The 19,618-nt window shown below is 35.9% G+C and overlaps 1 protein-coding gene across 1 annotated transcript in view; it reads left to right on the top strand.

The window, feature by feature from the left end:
• The window catches only part of GALNTL6 (polypeptide N-acetylgalactosaminyltransferase like 6), a 435,822-nt gene that overhangs the window by 150,301 nt on the left and 265,903 nt on the right, over positions 1 to 19,618 (top strand). The window contains exon 2 of the mRNA XM_062492844.1: positions 10,992 to 11,100. Within this exon, the coding sequence (XP_062348828.1) occupies positions 10,992 to 11,100 (109 nt within the window). The remainder of the gene's footprint in view (positions 1 to 10,991; positions 11,101 to 19,618) is intronic.

Below are 19,618 nucleotides of genomic sequence, written 5' to 3'. Positions count from 1 at the left end.
CTTGTGCAATCTCTGCTATTGGAAATTGGCAAGGGCAGATGTGACTGAGGCATGCCCAGTCCAGATTTGAGGTGGGGTAAAATTATACCTCAAAGGAACTTCCAGATACATTTTTACCATTCTGCAACTGATTGTTGAACTTCACACAAAAAATTCTTTAAATTTTGTGTAGTAGTAGATTCATGTAGGTGTTATTAATTTATAGGTGAGCCAAATCTAATCTGGTTTAATATGTTAAGATATTTTTTATATCATTTTGTTATTGTTCCATTGCTAGAAAGTAAGAGTGCAAAACTTTTTCTCATATGAAAGGAATATCCTAAACAGTGCTATTTTGTAAAATCTCCCTCAATTTACTTAATTTTTAGAGAGTTATCTATAAAAAGGAATAAGCATGGGAATAGCTTGACTTAAAAACTCTTACAGGAAGGGTAATGATTGGGGTACTGAGTAGGAAACAATTATGGAGCTAAGTCAGATTGAGAAGGCATGATTAGACTTAAACAAAAAACAAGATGAAAATCCCAAGAAAGCTAAAAAATATTAATAGTATTAAAAAGAGGTGTGGTGAAGACTGAGGGAAAATGTGGTATACATGCAATCTGGCTTTACATAGGGAAGTGAAACATCTTTAGCTCAAAGCTTAGGAACTGTTTTAAGCAGATGAGTCTCAGGCTGCTGTCATCATCTGTGAACACGTACAACCTTAAAGAATTTTCGTTCCTTTGGGTGCAAACTTCATTCTGCTGGAAGCATTAGGAAGACTGTCTTTGGTCTCAGTAAATCTGCCTGGAGTTCATGCAAAGCACAGAAATTGTCACGCTTCCAAAGACCTTGCAAGAGGTCTCCTTATCAGATTCGTGTTAAGATGACTGAACAAGAATGTAAACCTGTCAGTCGTGTTTAATCGGCTTGTTTTCTGCAGCAGCCTGTGGACTTTGTTTGAAAATCTCTTAGACAATGGAAATTACTATCCAGTGCCCACATAAGAAAAGAATTCTGAGAGATTGAGTAATAGTGCATATGCTGCAGCATCAGAAGCCTGCTGGTAAGAGTGTTTTCTCTCATTTGGGCAGATTAGTTGAGGGTCTTCCCTTAAGTGCAAGATGATAATTCTTTTCCAGCATGGGTTCATTACTTTAATTAACTAAATGTTGGGTTTTTTTCTTAAATCCAGTGTAACATAAACTGAAAATTACAAAATCAGTTATTACTGCCAAAAGCCTGAGTATTCTTCAAATACGTGCCTATGGAACATGAATTTTGTTGTGGCATAGGTCAGCAAGAAACTTTAAAAATACTATTCAAACTAATCCGTATTTTCCCTCTACTATTTCTAAAAATGTAGAGACAACTACTTAAAATAAAAAGCTACTGTATTTCACCTGTATGCTGAGCTGTTTCATTGTACGGTGATGTAGCTGTAGAGATTATAAATTAAATCTCATTAAAATACTTGTTTAAAAATCTAGTACTTTTCTTTTCGAACAATTAAAATATTAATCCCAGGATACTATTCTACATATACTTGGAGGTGTCAAATTAAGTTCTACCTTATATTGTAGTCAAAAATATAGAATATACTATCTCATTTCTATTAAAAAATTATTTTTGTACCAAACTTTTAGGTTGTGCTAAAACATTTCAGGTAGCAAATTTGGCTAAAGTTAGTTTCTGCATCTGACCTTTCTCTTACATTTCTCCTATAATTGAAAGTGAAAAAAAAACCCCAAAAATAGCCATTTCTACTGAAGATATTCCTCAGCGACAATAACTGGTAGATGTCTTTTTTCTAGTATTACTGCATCTGCTGGATCAGTGGTTTCAGGTTCCCTGCAAAGCTGTTACCAGTTGTGCCACGGAGATTTGAACAATGTTCCAGTTAGGATGCAACTCGTATTTTTATAATATTTTTATAAGAGTTGCACCAGGGAGGGAAAAAAATTAGAAAGTGTTTCTGAAATTATTCTTCTTACTTCATGAAGCAACACGTAAGTTGAATTTTACTCATAAGGGGTAACCTAACTGTAGTGAACATCCTTTACTGTTTATAAAGTCTGTTTCCTAAGAGAGAATGGTCTTCTTATGAAGAAAATGCAAAGGCAAATTACATCAGAAGTTAACATAAGGAAATAAAAACTTTTAATCACCACTGAACAGATAAACCAAAAAATGTATTCCTGCTTAAAACACCTGACACTTGAATCCTGCAAAAGCACTTTTTGTGTTAAGTTAGTACTGTAGCCAATGCAAAACACTGTGACACTTAGCAAGTAAAAACCTAAAGATATTTTTCTAAACTTCAGGAAAAATATGTACATGAAGAGTCTGTTAAGAAAAAGCACTATCATATCTATTATTCAGCCTTTTAGAAATTGCATTATTAACAATGGTTCTTTCCATGAACGTAGGGTTCTGTTTTGATTTTTGTGATTTGTTGTTGTGTTGGTTTTCAGTTTCTTGGATTTTTTAAAGAGAAGAAGGCTGTTTATATAGAAAAACATAGTTAAAATTCTCTGTATCCATGTGGCATATAGTTAAACACCCCAGAAACCTGGCATATAATAAACTCTTCCAGGAGTCACTGAAAGCCATTGTTTATATTGTTCATCAGAATGGTCTTACTGATCTTTTTTGGTTCAAAACCAACCAATACTGGCAAAAATCCTGCTGAGTCTCTCCAAACCCCTTTCAACACCATTTGATGTGAAAAATAATTTCTGAAAAAGGTGGTTATTTAAAAAGTGCAGCATTAACACAATTCCAAGTATGATTTTTGAACTTCTGAAAATGAATAGTCCAATATGGGTGCAGGCTCTTCTGCAAGCTGACCCTGTTGTGCTGTCAAAGTAGTCTTCAGCTGAAAAAGAAGACCTGGAGAAGCAGCACATGGTCAGCATGTGTTCATTTAGGTCTGTCATAGATACTCATGTTACTTGAGTTTGTTTTTTTTTTTTTCCTTGAACTGGAAATTAGATGAGTGAAAATAAACCAAGAAAAGATAGGTTTAGGTGTTTTAGTTCTTGAGAAAATCTATCAGCAGCTTAGGTCAGCAGATAGAAAGAGACGGGAGTTGCATGGTCTGAGGAATATTTTTATTATTATTATTATTATTTTCTCTTTATTATCCTCTAAGTCTAGAATCTACCCCCTGTCCAACAATCAGTTCAATTTGTGTAATTTGGAAAGCCAGAGTTCATTTCCAGACTTTATTGGTCATCTTTGGCAATTCATGATGTTTCACATTCAACAGATATGGAGAACAAACTCTTCTGGAGTTCCGTGCTCATGTTTTAACTTAATCTTTTTTGCTGCAGTTTTGTGACCTGAAATATATAATCGTAGTGCAGCAATAACAGGTTTTTATACCTGTCTATAAAAGTCTCTGTAATGAAATGCTTTAGGAGCTTGGCATTTTCTAAATAACATTATTAACAGCTTTGATTTGGAATTGATGGCATGATGCTGCTGGGTTGTCCATGGTACTCTAGAATCTACAAGCACAAAAAGTGTGATATTAGTGTTTCAAAAATGAAATAACCTTGAGTCATTCAGATGTCGCAGACTAAATCAAGTGATGCCCTTTTTTTGATGTGCTGGGCTAATTATTTCTACTAATGTAAATGTCAGTGCAATGAACACATATTTGCTGTGGCATAGCAAATAAGTGGCACAGGAAGTCTGAGTATATGAAGAAATTCATCATGTCCTAAAGTCTCCAAGCCAAGGATATGGAAAAAAATTCAGATTCACATTTTTTAAAGTGTTTTAAAAGTACATAAAAATGGAGTAAAAATAAAAGGTAGTAATTGTATCTCAGTGTATTTTGATTTTTTTATTATTTTTGAAATATTCTAGATTTAGAGCCTTTACCACCTTCTCTTGATAGCAAATAGTAGTTCTTTACATTTTACTGGCCAACCTTGGCTTCATCTTTCTGATGAAGCCTTTCTGATGGGCAGCAATTTTAGCAGGCAGTGGCTGCCCAGCAGGGGTGCAGGACCAATGGGAACTGTCTGTGGATGACATCAAGATGTGAGTTCTTCCTTGTGCAGGGCTACTGCCCACCCCAAAACCTGCCACCACATGTACTGCAGCCACTGCTCCCTACTTGGAGGGACAGAATCCCAGAGGAGGATCCAGACAGGAAACGTAGCCTGGAGCTGCAAAACTATCAGCTGATATTTTTAAGCCATGCCATGCAGTGCCTGCTCCTGCTATCTTTAGGGAATATTCATGGTGGATCCAAATTGCTGCATGTAATACTTACATTTTATGGTGATGGGAGCTTCACAGGCACTTAAGGGCTGTATTGTACCGGTTCCCTGTACGTGGTACTTGTACACAGATCTCAGTTCAGATATGGGGTCTTTTTTTGTTTTTTAGTCTAACACTGAAGAGGTACAGGAAAGAAGAGCCACACGGGCAGTGTTCAGAGCTTAAGCATAAAGGTGTAGAGATGAGATAGTGTGATGCTTGGGTTTTGTACCTTTTCCATAGATCAGGCTGCCTTATATCAAGTGCATCATAACGGGAAATAATATTTTGGTTTTCATCTTTAATATCCTCACCCAGTTAAGCACTGTAATGGATCTTGCTTGAGCACTTGACTTCAGATTTGGCTGCCATAGTGCTAAGATTTCCCTTTGATGGTCTTGTGCTGAAATGTACCATAATCAGAAAAAGGAGAAATATTTCAAAATAAAGTTTTTTTATGACTCTTCCAAATGCTGTGGATGAAGCTTTATGAGAATGTCTGTCTTCATATACTTTTGATAATACCGAAACAGAAATTTGGTAAATCAACATACTGTGATTTTGCAGCTGATTTATAATGAACATATGGTGTTATACCCAGTGACACCACTCTCTTTTAAAAGTTATCCTTAATTTTATTTTGAAGGAATGAATTTAATTGCTCAGTGAATTCTGATTCTTTTGTTATTGTCTATGTTGATCAGAGTAGTTGGTCAGAGCTTAGAGTCCCGAGAATGATCTGTGTTAGAAAGATGTAAAAAAGTAGTGAATTATGTGTATTACACAACACTGTTTACAAACAATATATAGAAGCTTTTATTCCAAGAACAAAGAGGAATCAAGCGGTGGTTATTTTATGCTTCTCCTGAAATATCCCCAAAGGTGTCTAAGAACTTCTTCACTGCCTTTATTTCCCATGTGTATCTTTTCCTGAGTGTGAGCAAATGTGCTTATGTCTAAATAAGATTGTTTCCTAAAATTCACTAAACAATTGGTAGTGGTTATGCTGATCATCATAAGATGTTTTTAGTGCCGTTTTTTAGTGCCGTATTCAATTATAGTACATAGTGTTTAGTAAAATGTCCCTAGAGGCAGCGAGCAAATCTTTAGGTTCAAAATAAATCTTTAATTTCTGTAACATTTTTTTAAAAGGTGTATTTTCATTGATATACCCTCTTCCCTTGCCTGAGTCCCCTCTAATTGTCTGCCTCCACAGAGTGAAATTAAAAATAAATTAATTATTCAATGATGGCACTTGTTTCTTAGTTCAAGCTTTCAAATGTCAAAGTAGAGAAGGTTTTTTTTTTCCTCTCTGAGGGATCTAATAGTCTGTGAGTGAGTTTTTGGTAATTGCACTATTTTTCGTGCTTATCATATTCTCTGTAATTGGACCAGATGTTAAGTCTTCTCTGGAGGAGAAGAGCCTTCTCAGTTTATGTATCAGTCTTGCATCCTGAAAGATTTGAGGTTAATGTGAAAATGAAATAGTAAGGCAGATGTTATATGTAATGTTCCTGTAGGTGGGTAATCCCTTTTGGACTGAAACACTAAAAAATATGTAACTCAGAGGCCCATACTACATGTAACAAATGGTTGGATGATAAATTGTTGTTGGATTTTTTGGACAGTCAGTCAAAATCCAACACTTTGTATGCAATGGGATATTTGTTATCATAATCATTCTGCAATGATGAAAATGGTTCATGAGTTTGAGTCTAAGGGCTGTAGGGGCAGACTGCACTGTTTGTGGGTGACTTCCAGAAATGTTTTGGAGGGGAAAACCCTGAGTATGTTTCACCTACTCAGCTGAACTGTTTTCTCACCCATATGTATTGATATGTCAGGAAACAATACATGTAAGCTTTACTTCTGTGTTAGGATGAGATACTGGGGGGGAAGCAGGGGCAGGTGTGCCTGAGTTTTCTCTTTTCTCATATTTTGATTTCCACCAGAAAGAAGCCTTACTTCATATGTTGGAAAGAGCATCCTGATTTGAAAAGGCAGGTGTGTGCTAGGGAAGAGCAGGGCCTTCCCTCGAAATGGAGTAAATAAATCCCTCCCTATGAATTAGTATAATTTTGAAATTTAAGGGGCTCTCAGGCAAAGATATGGGGATAGGAATAACAGCTCTTTACTAGCATATAAATGTATAACAAGGGAAACAAAACAACAGCAGCTACGAAATTAACAAGCAGAACACAAACCCAGTAACAGCTCTTCTGGCTGTGCACACCTTTCCCCTGTGCTGCAGTTCCCATCCCACTGGCAGTCGGTGCCAGCAGCTCCCGGCGGGCAGGGACGGATGCGGTGATCCCAATGTGGGGGTGATGGAGGCTGTGTCCGGGTGGGAAGGGTGGTGGAGAGGCTCTGTTCACAAATCCTTGGAGCAATTTCAGTCCTGGTGTTCCAACAGGATGCTTGGAGATAGCAAACTGAAGCAGGAGAGCGTCCTAGCAGGGGTGCGGGGTCCAACACCAGAAGAGGCAGTTCCCAGCGTTGGGATGTTGGGATGAGGTTTTCCAGCAGCTGTCCCCCTCCAGGAGCTAAAAAACAACTGAGAGTCAGCAGCTGCCCCCCTCACCCTCCTTTACCTGCTTCTGATCTCAAGGTGTTCCCCCCTTCCCCTCCCCCCCACCCTGTGAGACAAACTCCAAAAAAAGAAACAGGGAGTCTCCCCTTTCCCCTGTCACTAGCACCAGTGCTAGTACCTAGCCATCAGTGCTTCTTAGCATGTCAGTGGGAAAAACAATTCCACAGACAGAAGAAGAAAAACAACTCCCAACAAGGAGCCATAATGTTCTGAAGTCATGCTTTCCATTTCTAAGGCCCTTACATATACCAAAAGGCTACTATTGCTCTTACAGGCATACACAGAACTAACACTTCACACTATCCTTGGAGTGTTGCTGCCATTAAAGTACATAAAAACCTAGGATGTGCAAATAGCAAATGTGTATTTCCAGAATACCATGTCTCCTATGACATATGGTTCAGTAATTTGCTTACACAGAGTTTAATAATCCTTGATAATTTTTTTCTTTTATGGGTTGGAACCCAACCTTATTTGATTATTTGTGTAATCCTAAACCCACTTTTGGGCTGAGTTCATTATGCATTTTATAGCAGAAATTTAATAATTTTGGTCTGGCTGTTTATACATTACCCCTAAAATGAATATTTTTTTTGGTTGTCTTCTTTAGCATTTATACTTATTTGTTGTGGTTTATTTTATTTCACTTGAGTCCTTCAGTTTATGGCCAAGCATGTGTTGAGCAAAAATTTAGAATCCAGATTCAATAGCACACTCCATCCTGTGATGTCATATTCACCTACTCAGAACTTGTCATTCTGAGATGGGATGTCGAGTTGTATGAGCTTTCTTTTACTTGAAAGTAGAAACACTAGGTGTTTGTTGTTATCCAGCCATTACACCAGAGAGTCAGCCTGTGTATAGCTAAACCAGAGCTGTTTCTAGTTTGATGCAAAACAGTTTAAATTGTCAAGGTAGCAAAAAAGATGGAGAACTGAGCAAGAAAACTATGCAGGGAGAAGACAAATGCTAGAAAAAGAATACTACATTGTTTTTCTTGTTTTTTTTCTTCTTCCACAGCTAGAAATGCTTTAGAAATGGGAGCTCTTCCAGTCGTTATCATCTGGATAAAAGAGGCTTGTGAGCATACTTAGGGTTTTACTATGGAGCCTGTTAGCAGTTTTAAAAAAATTCTAGAAACTGTGTTTTAGTCTTTGAAAATGCAATTTGTTTACCCTTAGGCAGAAGTGAAATGGAGAAACCCATTTTCTCGAGTGCTTTTGTATCTTGTTAAACAATACAGCAACTTGAAAAAAACAAGAAAAAGAAAACATGCTTCAGTTGCTGACAAGGGAGATATTTAGTTGAGGAACCGAAGGCAGTTCAGATTTCTTCAGAGCTAAGGAACTTGCACTGCAAAACTTGCTCTTCCCAGAGTTTGTCTGTACAGCTCAACATCCCTTTCTAAGCCCTGTTGCATGCTCACTGCACAGGTGAAACTAGTGTGTACACAGTGAATCTCCTGAAGTCCAGTCCCTGTAGGGGTCACAATGTTCAGTCAGCATTGAGATGGTGCTCTCGGAATGCTGATTTTACAAAGTGACACGTGCGAGCATTCTATTGAATTCCCCTTGCCCTGAAAGGATGTTAGAGCTGAAAAATTGGCATGGTACAATGTTGAGGGAGTTAAGGGATTTATGAAAAAGAAATCCCAACAATCCAGGCAATATTTTCAGTCGTTAAACAGGAACTTCTAATGGCACTAATACAACGGTTTGTTTCCCATTTCCTCTTAGGGTAATGTTGCTGTTCCAAAATATGAGCCACAGCAAGACTTCCGTTAGTTTTTGTAAATCATATGATATTTGGATTTATATTATTTATCCTTTTTCTAGATTAATTTTAGTGGATATACTTATTTAACTGTATCAGGCTGCAAGAGAGTATCATGGTACATTAGACTTGTAAATGCTATCAGGTAAAGTAACTACATGTAATTAATATTTTTAAAGAGTAATGGCATCAAAATGCACAGAGATAACAGGAAACCAGCTGTAAACTCTACCACTTACCTTTCTTTCAGTGTCCTGCAAACTTGCCATTTAAATAACTACTTTTAGGGAAAGAAGCCGGCACAGGAATAAAAGGTCACAAAAGTAAACTTTATCCTGCTTTTGACAGTTTCAATAGTCTTGCATTTTTGGAGCCAAGTGATTCACATCAGCTGTACCCATACTGAGAAGGGTACAAGTTTAATTGAAGTGAATCTCTCCGGGTCTGACTTTTAAAGAACCAGTTACTGCTTTAGAGTAGATTATTTTAGAAATTTGTGCTTAAGAATTATGATTAATGCTGTTTCAGCCTGTGTTCTACCTTATGCTTCTGACTTTAAAACCCAAGCAACTTCATATTACTATTAGAACATTAGCCTTGTTTGAACTCAAGAATTATTGAAATTAATGCATTCATTTTAATTACATGAAACGTTAGATATTTTGATAACCTGACATGTTGTTATCAGGAGGTTTTAAGTTTTTCAGTTCTTTTTTCAATTCTTCTTGTGAATCTCTGACTTTTATCTGACATATTAAAATATGGCAAGAATGTTTTCTTGGAATATGTCTGCAAAAGTGGTAATAGAATAATAAACAAACTAGATTGCAATTTGGCATTATGTAACATAAGTTGCCTTTAATAATAAAACTTGTAGAAATGGAGAAATGCAAGTAGAGTGTGATGGATTTTCCTCAGTATTTCAGGGATTTGCTGGAGAGCACTGAGCTCACAACATTTTTTCCCTGAATATCCAGCATTTTCAGCTGACCCAAAGCAGATATTTTCAGCATAAGTCTTTGTCAGCCAGGATTTCTAGCATCCATTGCTTGAAGGTAACCAGTCATGCCTGGCTTTCCTCACTTCTTGCTTACAAATCCAAAAGCCTTTTAAACCCAGTTTTAAGGATGGCTTAGCAATCAGATCTGCATCATGTAGCTTGGCAAATATTTGTCCGTCCTAGAAAAAGGAAGCCCTAACTGAGCATGCTGGGACAATTTCACTTTGAGTCAGTGAGTGTCATCCAGTTCTGTGCAGCCAGTAATGTAAAATGAGTAAGAGAATATTGATGAGTCCAGTGTTCATTTTATTTACAAACTTCAACATGAAGTGCAAAACTTCACTTTTACACAGGCATGAGATTTTTGAGGTGCTTTCAGTGTTTCCTAGTAGAAGGCTCATCAGATGTTGTATCCCTGGAATTGCTTTTCGAGTGTGTTTTCTCATAACTTTGAGAATATTTCTAGCATGCATTTCATAGATGCCTTTTGTTCTGGACAACTTACTGATTTACACCTGGAATTAGCAGAGCTAGAGTTTTCATGTTATTCCTATTAGCAATGAATGTACATTTCATGTGCATCTAATAGTACTTTTTGATACTTAATTTTCATAAAAATCCTAGCATCTGGCAGAAAGAATCAAAAGAGGGAAAAAAACGAAAAGGAAGATAATCTTGCTTAGAAACAAAAAAGCAGTTTTTACCTTTACCCAGAAATTTGGAGTTTGGAAATGGGAAGTCAGTTTAACTATACATTGTATGGGGGTGACTTTTCTGGGTATCCTGTGGGGGTGGAAGTGGTGTGTTTTCAGGTATTTTCTTCTTATTGCTTATCATGAAGATCTATAGGATTTGAAAGTGCTTTGAGAATTTCTTTTGATGCAGTCCTTTAACCTTGTGTGAATAACAATAACTTAGTAGCAGCTATTAAAAAAAAAAACTTAGAAAAAAATAAAGGGTAACATTTTAAAGTGCAGAATAACTATAAGTCCAATTTTGAACATGTAATACTTTAAAGAAAAAATCAAAGTTCTTCATAGGTTGAAAGATAAGGCATTTTTGAAACCTGTTCAATTTAAGTGGTCTGTTTAATCTCCTTGAGCTTCTTGCCAAGCAGTCATATTGGAACACTGCTGAAAAATGTTAAACTCCAGATGTTTGATATCCTTCAAATAATTGTTTGTTAAGAACTAAATTCACTGTTTTCTCACAGTATTTAGAAAAATAGCTCATTTACCATAATAAAGTTTTTCTATTTGCATTGAATAAACTGAATATGGCTGCTGCCATATTATGAGGGTACCTCTGCAATAGGATGAACCACATATGTATGTACATATTTATTTGTTTGTTTATTTACTCTTTCTACAGACACTTCCTTTGGGGCTGGGAGATGGACAGCTCTTTACCTGGACTGATGGCCTGAAAAGGAAGGACTGGCATGATTATGAAAGCATTCAAAAAGATGCTATGCGTTCAGGTATATATGAGTTCAGAACAAATTAAAGTGGTTTGTTTACACATTCTTTCTCTCTGTGATTTTTTGTTCATTTGAGTCCTTTAGGAGTCATTCCTAATAATTTTTTTTTTTGATTGCAGAAATGTCACAAGGTTGTCATGTTCTGAATTGAGAGGTCAGACCAAGTACAAATAGTTTATCTTTGAAAGTAGCCAAGTGACAATGTGTTTCCTGCTAGTAGCTATATAATGATTGTACAATCAGCAAAAATGTTATCAACAAACTATTTACCATGTTGAAGTTGTCAGACTGTGACCAAATAGAGTGTTGGTTTGCAAAAGGACATATGTTACAAATAAAGCCAAATTGTCCCTAAATCAATGAACAAAACCTGAGTTCGATACCTATAGTTACCAAGAACTTTGACACTTTTACCAATGTCAAACTCTGATCCTTTAATCTTGCTAAAGCAACTTCATCTCATTCTGACAGCCTACAGTTATTTGAAAATGGGAGAAAATTGTGTTTGCAAATAGACTGAAGGACACTGTTACAGTGAGTAATGTAATTTTAATGTAAGTTCACGTGCTGCATCCCATACATAGAGTATGGTTTGTGTTCCTCTGTCATCAGAGCATGTTCAGATTTGAATTCTTCTTTTACAACATAATATGCAACTATTCAACATAAGATTAATTAAATTAGAAGGAAGGAAGAGAAACAGCAGTTGAATTATACCTTAATCAGTGTTTGAAAGTTATTATTTTACAAAGACCAATCTACTATTGTAAAACAAATTATGCTGTCTTGATCCCACTGTCTTGAGACAGCCAAAACCTCCCCCAAAACATAACATAACTGAACCTCTATGACAGATTCATAGGACTTGGTAAGTACTTAATTTTGCAGGAGCCTGAACTAGTAAAATATTGCAAGTGTATGTTAATTTTGTAAGCTATTTTTCCCTTTCTCTTTTGAATCTTGATCATTAATGAAAGAAATTATCCTTTCCTCCCACATGTGTTTAGGAGGTAAGAAAGGTAGGGAGGAGAAGGAAGTTATTCCAGGCAATTTGGTAGTTGTCAGATCAATAATTGCTGTGCTTCAAAATCCTAAATGTAAAATGACAAATATGTAAGAGAAAATGTACAAATTAAGACCAGCATGCATGTGGAAACTTGCATATATGTGGGGAATATAATGCTTGCTGGTTGGAATGGATGTGCATGGATGCTTTGGCAGTGTACTTTCAGTTTCCAAATATGTAATGTGGACCCCATGTGTTTTGAACAACAACAGTAATACTTGTGATTTTCTGATGGATAGCTTAAAGCATTGCCAATGTAATGCAAGCTATCAGATGGAGTCGGCTGAGAAACTGAAAAAAAACATGTTTTGTAGCTTTGTAATTCCCAGTCCTAAACCTAACATGATAACTGTAGTAGCATGTGAATATTAAGATATTCTCACTTATTAACATTTTTAATAAAACTTTTTTTTTATTTTGCCATTTGCTGAGTTTGATGTTTTAGAGATATCTTTTAAATAATTTATATTTGTCATCATTATTCAATAGATTAAAATAATTTTTAATGCTTTTTACTTTGAAAATCAAAATATGGTAATACAAATGCAAAGCTAGAACATCTCGGTGCACTCTTTTGGGCCATACTATATAATTTCTCTTCCTAATAACATTAGCTGAAATACACTGTTAGTTAAAAATCTGTCTGAAAGTATGACGTGAAAGGGCTTCTCAGGACATTTCAGAAAAGGCAGTCAATGATTGTTGTACAGAAAACAAGAAAGGTGTGAAGTGCATTTTAATTCAGTCTGGCTGTTTATCTGTAAAGCTTACGATTTCCTAAGCACTGAGAATGTGAATTTCATAATTTCTAATTATGGAGTGGTACTAGTTTCTTCACAACTACTACTGTGTCATGGCCAAATATTTTGATCCCCTTTCATTCCACCAATTAAAACCTATGTTTCTGAATTTGAATGGTCTCTCTTGAAGTCAGGTGTAAAGCCTTTTGCAAGACATGCAGGAGAAAAAGGTATTATTTCTATTAATTTTAACTGTTTTAGCCCATTTTTTTTTGTGTCTCAAATGACAAATGATCTTGCATATAAATCCTGAAATGAGCTTGTGTTGCTTTTGGTTTTGCAGGGCTTTGTTGGAGCTCCTGAGGTTCAAATGTTTGTTTATGATGCTTCTGTCATTACTGCACATTTTGTTAGCATGGTGATGCTACTTAAGAGGGTACTTGAGGTGAAGGAAGGAGAGACAAGGCATTACATGTAGCCAGAACTTAATTTAAAAGCACTTGTAAAGACTTCCAAACCAGTTCTAACAGTATTAGTTGGTTAATTTTGATAGAAGAATTCAAGAAGACAGGGAAATGCTGTTGGGTTACAGAAGTACTAATTGTTACACTGTTGGTGGAACAGGGAATTTACCCATTTAGTTGCCAGTCATCCGAGCCCTGATTTATGCAATGTCAGAAAGGAATAGAATAGATGTAGTGAAGTGAAAATTAAGTTATTCAGTCAACCCCATCAATTCCATTCTTCTCTGAATATTGCTTTGTCATTAGCTCAAAACCAGTGGCCGAAATATAGGAAAAGGAAAGCAAAAGCTAACCTTAAAAAAAAAAAAAAAAGTAATTCCTAACTAAACAGTTGTAATAGATACTTTGGAAGGAGGGAAAAAAAAGAAGTTTGATTGCTTCCATTTTCTAAAATGAGCCATTAAGTCAATCAGATATTACAATGGAGTGGGAGGGAACAAAATAAGCTAATCAGAGCAACTGACTATTGGAGTTTTTAAGTCATGCCAGCTTTTTGACAAGAAATCAGAATTTAAAATAAGACCTGTTTCTATTAATTTCTTTTCCTTTGGGAATACAACTGATGTCATGCCTTGATGAATAATATGCTTAATTTGCATTAAAAATATGAGAACTGTAAACAAATGCAAATCCTACATCTGTCAGTTTTTGTTTTGGTAAATAATAAACAATGTCTTCTGCATATCAGAAGAGTTCTCTTGCATTGGATTTCAGAGCAGTGGGTGCACCCGACATAATCACAGCCTGTGTAGCAATGACCCAGGTAACTCCTGGTGTGTGTATTAGTCCAGTTACAGCAATGCTTGTTGTGGCAGGGCACTGTAAATCTTCCTATATCTCTACAGAAAGCAGAGATCCTGGATGCTGAGGCCCCCTGAATTTGCATGAATCAGTTACTGTAGTTGCCATTTCTTTGTTTTATCAGAGACTTCCCTACATCAGTTGTATAGGGAGGACTCTGAGGACATCTCTACCAAGACGTTCATTTCAGGGGCATGGCAACTTCTGTGGCTCTGATAGCACTGGTTTTCCATGGTTTCTGTGCAGAACTAGGAGTCTGAGATCCCTCAGTGCTCCCATGAGGCATGAGATTCACAGGAGAGAGCCATGAAAGCCTAAGGTAGTAATTCAGAAACATCCATGAGAAGACATCATGTTGGTTTCACCTCTTTATTTATGGCCTGGGTCGTGAAACTAAAAGTCCTCAAGAATCAGTCAATGTCATTGTTCCTCCATTTCTGAAAGTTACTTTATCTACTTCACTCAAGAAATTCTCATCTTTATAATCAATTACGAATAGTAGCAGTAATGATGAATTACAGCCCTTCTCAGGCAAGAGGAAGGATTCATATGTGTGATTCCTGGTCTTTTTAAAAAAGTGCAGATTGAATATTTATATTCAAATATGGTGCTGTTTTTGATAATGACAACCTATTTCTAACTACAATTGATAATTTTTCCTGTGTAAAGTACTAACTTCAAAAGGGTAACAGATTTAATAGGAAAAGGGAAAAAATAAGCTTTTATTTCTGAAAGCATGTAATCAGTTCTATCAGTGATATTAATAGCCAATACGATACACATAGAAAGATTATCTACTGCAAGTGGCTTTTGTTTTCAATTTTTATTCTTTAAATGCAGTCTTTTATTTTTTCCTTTATAAGGCTTCGTAGGTATTTTTGTCTGATTGCATGTGTATGCTGAAATGAATATGAATACGTTCCATGAGGTGGATTGAAAATCGAGTGTAATAACCTAATTTCTGAGAGAATAATAAAATATAAGAATCTGTGTTAATATAAATGCATAAAAACCTTTGTCTTCCAAAGGAATTGGCTAAGGAATAGAGTAAGTGACTTCATGGATATGGCTGTCAATACTTTTATGTTTGACTGTTGAGCCATTCTCGGCTCATCTGCTAATAAGATCTCAAAGGAAAAACCTTTTAGAATGTGCCTTAACACCTAATGCCTATTCCAGCAGTTACTGAGCCATTTGCAGTCTTTGTTCCTCCTATTTGTGTGGTTAGCTTTATGGGGAGGGAAGGAATGAAGGTTGTAATTCTTTCCTTCATTCAGTATTGTCTTTACCTTTCTGTTTCTTCAAAATGTTACCTTGTCTGGGAGAAGGGGATTTTAAAGATCTTGACCTTTACATGCCTCAGTGCAGGCATTTCATAGAGATTAGTTCTATAAACAAACAGACAGTATGTTCTATAGTTCTATAAACAAACATTCATACAGATTGGTTTTATAAACAAGCTAAGCAGAGATACTGAAAAATAAGCGACCTGTGTATGTTTGTGATGACAGTGGAAATAGATTGGAGCTCTGTATTCGTGGGGTAAAATGTCAAAAGAAGGCAAAAGACACTAGCACTTTTTGTACAGCAGTAGCAAGTGTTGAACACCTGAAGTTTGTGTCATTTAAAGAAATTGTGCACTGGTGATCCTTTTCCATCACTTCTGCTCAAATATTTGGTTAATCCTTATAATAATTTTGAATAGTGCCCATTCTTAAATTCAGAAGAACTTGTCAAGCCTAGTGCCAGAGTGTTTCTAGAAGATATGAGGCAGCGTAATACAGAAAGCAACATTAATTGTAATTCCCTATTGGCCATGAAAAAAGTTAGCTCTGTGATACTTATACAGATAAATGTAATAAAAATTTGTGCAGGAAAAGAAGTATATACTAAAATAGTGAATTATTTATGCCATATTTCATATAGAATTATTCACTGGGAATTTCGTCAGCATTATATATTAAACAAGTTCACTAAATCTAATTTAGGTCTTCAAATTTGCAATTCCTTTAGAAAGAATTTGAGGATTTGCAGTATAATTGGAACTGTAGTGGTAGCCAAGGTCTCAATAAACAGTCATAACTTAATTGTTCATAGCATTAATCATGAACATGCTTCATGCAATTTACAATGTATTGTTTGTAAAAGAGAAAAATGTTTGTTTGTCATAATGGAAGTCTAACATGATTAAAAAATTCTAAACAGTAATGTTAATCATGGCTTGTCAAGGAGACAGCACATAAAGGATGTGTTATATGAAAGATAGGTGCAATCTACTGCAGTTACATAAAGTGTTTCACATATTAAAATGCACTTGCTCCATAAATAAAGTGCTGCAGACTGTGATCTGATTCTACTACTCTTAATGCTCTGCATGTCCTACTGAAAACAGTGAGATCAGCCTGGAGCTGAGTGCCAAGCATGATAAAACGATTATACTCTTAAATACTGATTTGGAAAGAGAATTTTTTTTTTTTTTGGCGGTGGCTTCTTTAGAAGTTTAAACCCTGATAGCTAGAAAATACAGTTTAGTGTTTTGGTTTTTCATCACAAGGCCTTAAGGTTTTCTGGGGGAAACTACAGGCTGGCTTTCTCAGGTTGTGAAATGGCATTTCACAGTTTTATTGAACCGGTAGCTTGGGTACACATTTTCACTGGATCTCAGGTTACAACTTTATATTACACTGCTGCAGAAGAAGGTGGGAAGTATAAAGGTGTATAGAATTTGTCTCTGTCAGAAAACTGTGTACATGATAGAACTAACTTTTGCAACTTAAATCTACGCTTGAAAGCAGTTTATGGGTGGCTGTAAGTCAGCTCCAAGCTTCTAATTTAAAGCACAATGCCTCTGTTGCCTTGGCCAGATATGAGGCCTTTTTTGTGATTGAAGTAAATGTGATTTTTTCCCTGTTCTTCCCTGTTCCCATCCCCTGCCACACACGTGCACTTTGGAAACTCATCAGTTAAAGAATTTAAATGTAATTGGAAAACTAATTTTTAAGAGCTACTAGGGTGACCAAGCGGGGGGGAAGCAGAGTTCATAATATGACTCCTGTTATTCAGGACACTGAAAATTATCTTCTGCATGCTTTTGTGTGCTGGGAATTGGTGTGTTGATTTGTACCTTGATAGGCAGGAAGAAAATTTTATTTCCAGAAACTTGGCTAGAAATATCTATTAACTCTCACTGTATCAGTGATACATATTCTTGAATGAAACTAATATCCAAATTTCAAGAAGTGCTCTACTAGAAAAATTACTAAAGTTGCTAGATTTCCTTCTCTACATTTTCATCTGTGTGGGGATATGTGGTTTCAAATCCTTAACAAACCAAAGTTTACTCTCTAGTACCTTCTTCCATTGTATTTGAATGTTGATTTGAGTGCGCACACTATTTTAAAAAGAAAGAAAGAAAGAAAGAAAGAAAGAAAGAAAACCAAAGCAAAAATAAATTCAAACAAAAAGAAAAAAAAAAAACAAACAAACCAAACCAAAAAAACCCCACAACAATAAAAAGCAGATGCCATCTGCTTGTGATAGTCCCAGTTATAATATTACCTGTTCTGTATAGCAGTGAAGACCTGTCTTCATGGGCTTACCTCAGTATTAGAGCTGAGATCGGTGAATGTATTTAACGGGTAATAGTTGGGGATTTAATTGAGTTGCTACCTAAAAAAAAAAAAAAACAAAACAAAACAGAAACTTGACTTTAGAAGGGAGGGATATGAGAGGACATCTCAGCTAAAATGGAGCTTTTAATTTGGCATTTACACTCTACAGTGATGGTTCAGTTTTTGGCTCTGTTAGGCATCTTTCTCTTTGTGCTTAAAGATTTTCAGGACTAATATTTATTAGGAGATCTTAGTAGATTCTTGGCTGGTTTGGATTTTTGTTTGGTTTTTGTTTTAAAGAGAGATGTTCTGTAGTAATTCTGGAAAGGGGATTTTATCTACATAGTCTTCCAAAACATGGGGCTCATTTGCAGAATGTTTGGAGTAGCCAAACAGATTAGAGACCTTCAGGCTATGCCTGTCTGTGTGCAAGGAAGAGGAGAGCTCTACAGACCATCTAAATTGATCTTATTAACTCTTGTGGTGGGTGTAAAAATGATCAAGTTTGTCAGTTCAGGGCAATTGTTTCTTGACTCAGTGGAACAAATAAAAATCATTTAGTTTGCTGTGTAAACTCATATACAGAGAAGGAGAGAAGAAGGGGACATGGTTACATTCACAAAACCATTTTTGGAGTATTGTTTTAGCCTTTCAGTCTTCAAAAAGCCAACAATGTGCTTGGATTCCTAAAAAAAGCCATAAAACCAAATAAATAGTGCCTGCTTTCCTGTCATAGCTTCTTTCTTCTGAAGATATTAAGTTTGCAAGTAAAAAAGTCTATTTTAGTTATCTCAACGCAGTTTATGACTGAAATATGTGTAAGGTGACTTTCTTTTCCTTCCTGTTTTCATTAAATAACCTGACAGAGGAAAATTATTGGAGTGGTGAAACCATTTGTCTGACATCCAGTGAATATATGTGAAAAGGCAGAGATATATTATTGTTTTGCTATAATTTCCTTTATAGACTCTGGCTCATCGAATTATGCCCTGTAATCACTGCTTCCCAAGGAACAGAGCTACCTTTTGGATGGGATTGTGTAACACAGAGTTGTTGGCCCTGCATGTTTGCAGTGAAATGTTGTCTGGGGGAATCTGTCTTCCTCCTAATATAAGGAAAGTAGAAAAATAAACCCATTTCTAGGAGTGACATTTTGTTCTACCAACCTGTGTGACAAGTCTTCTGGTTTATTTCTGGTAGAAATATTTTTTTTTTACCTTTTTTGGGGGGGCAATCTTGATTAAAAGTTCTGCAGATGTTAAAATATGAATAGCAAAACTTGCCAGCTTTACTATTCAAGAGTTTCAGTGGAAAAATACTCAGATTTAAAAAAAAAAAACAACAAGATCCATGTTTAAGTTTCATTATAGGTATTCTTAAAACATGGAAACAGTCTTTCTCTTAAAATTTCTCATGAAATGCTTTACATATTTATATTTTTAAAAGATAGCTGAAGTGATTTCAGGTTGCCCTGACCATTACTTCTATTTTACATGCTAAGTAATTAGATAGCCTGTATGTGTTTTGGAAACTGCTATTAATGTATATGAGGTGACTGGTACTTTTACTTGCTTCTTTCAGTTTTATTCCATGCCAGTTTACAACTGATCTGAAACACAGTGAGTATACTGGTGTGTAAAGTGGGGAAGGAGTAATCTCCAGAGGGCAAGTTGCAGACTTTCTAAAAGGATACTGATTCTGTTACCCTCCCAGATCTCCTTTCTGAGCAACTCTGGTTATTAAATTCTTCAAGGATTTTTTCATTGAGAGACTAAT

Source organism: Cinclus cinclus, chromosome 5 (assembly GCF_963662255.1).
Source record: "Cinclus cinclus chromosome 5, bCinCin1.1, whole genome shotgun sequence".
Lineage (NCBI taxonomy): Eukaryota > Metazoa > Chordata > Aves > Passeriformes > Cinclidae > Cinclus > Cinclus cinclus.
This window is presented reverse-complemented; position numbering and strand designations above follow the sequence as displayed.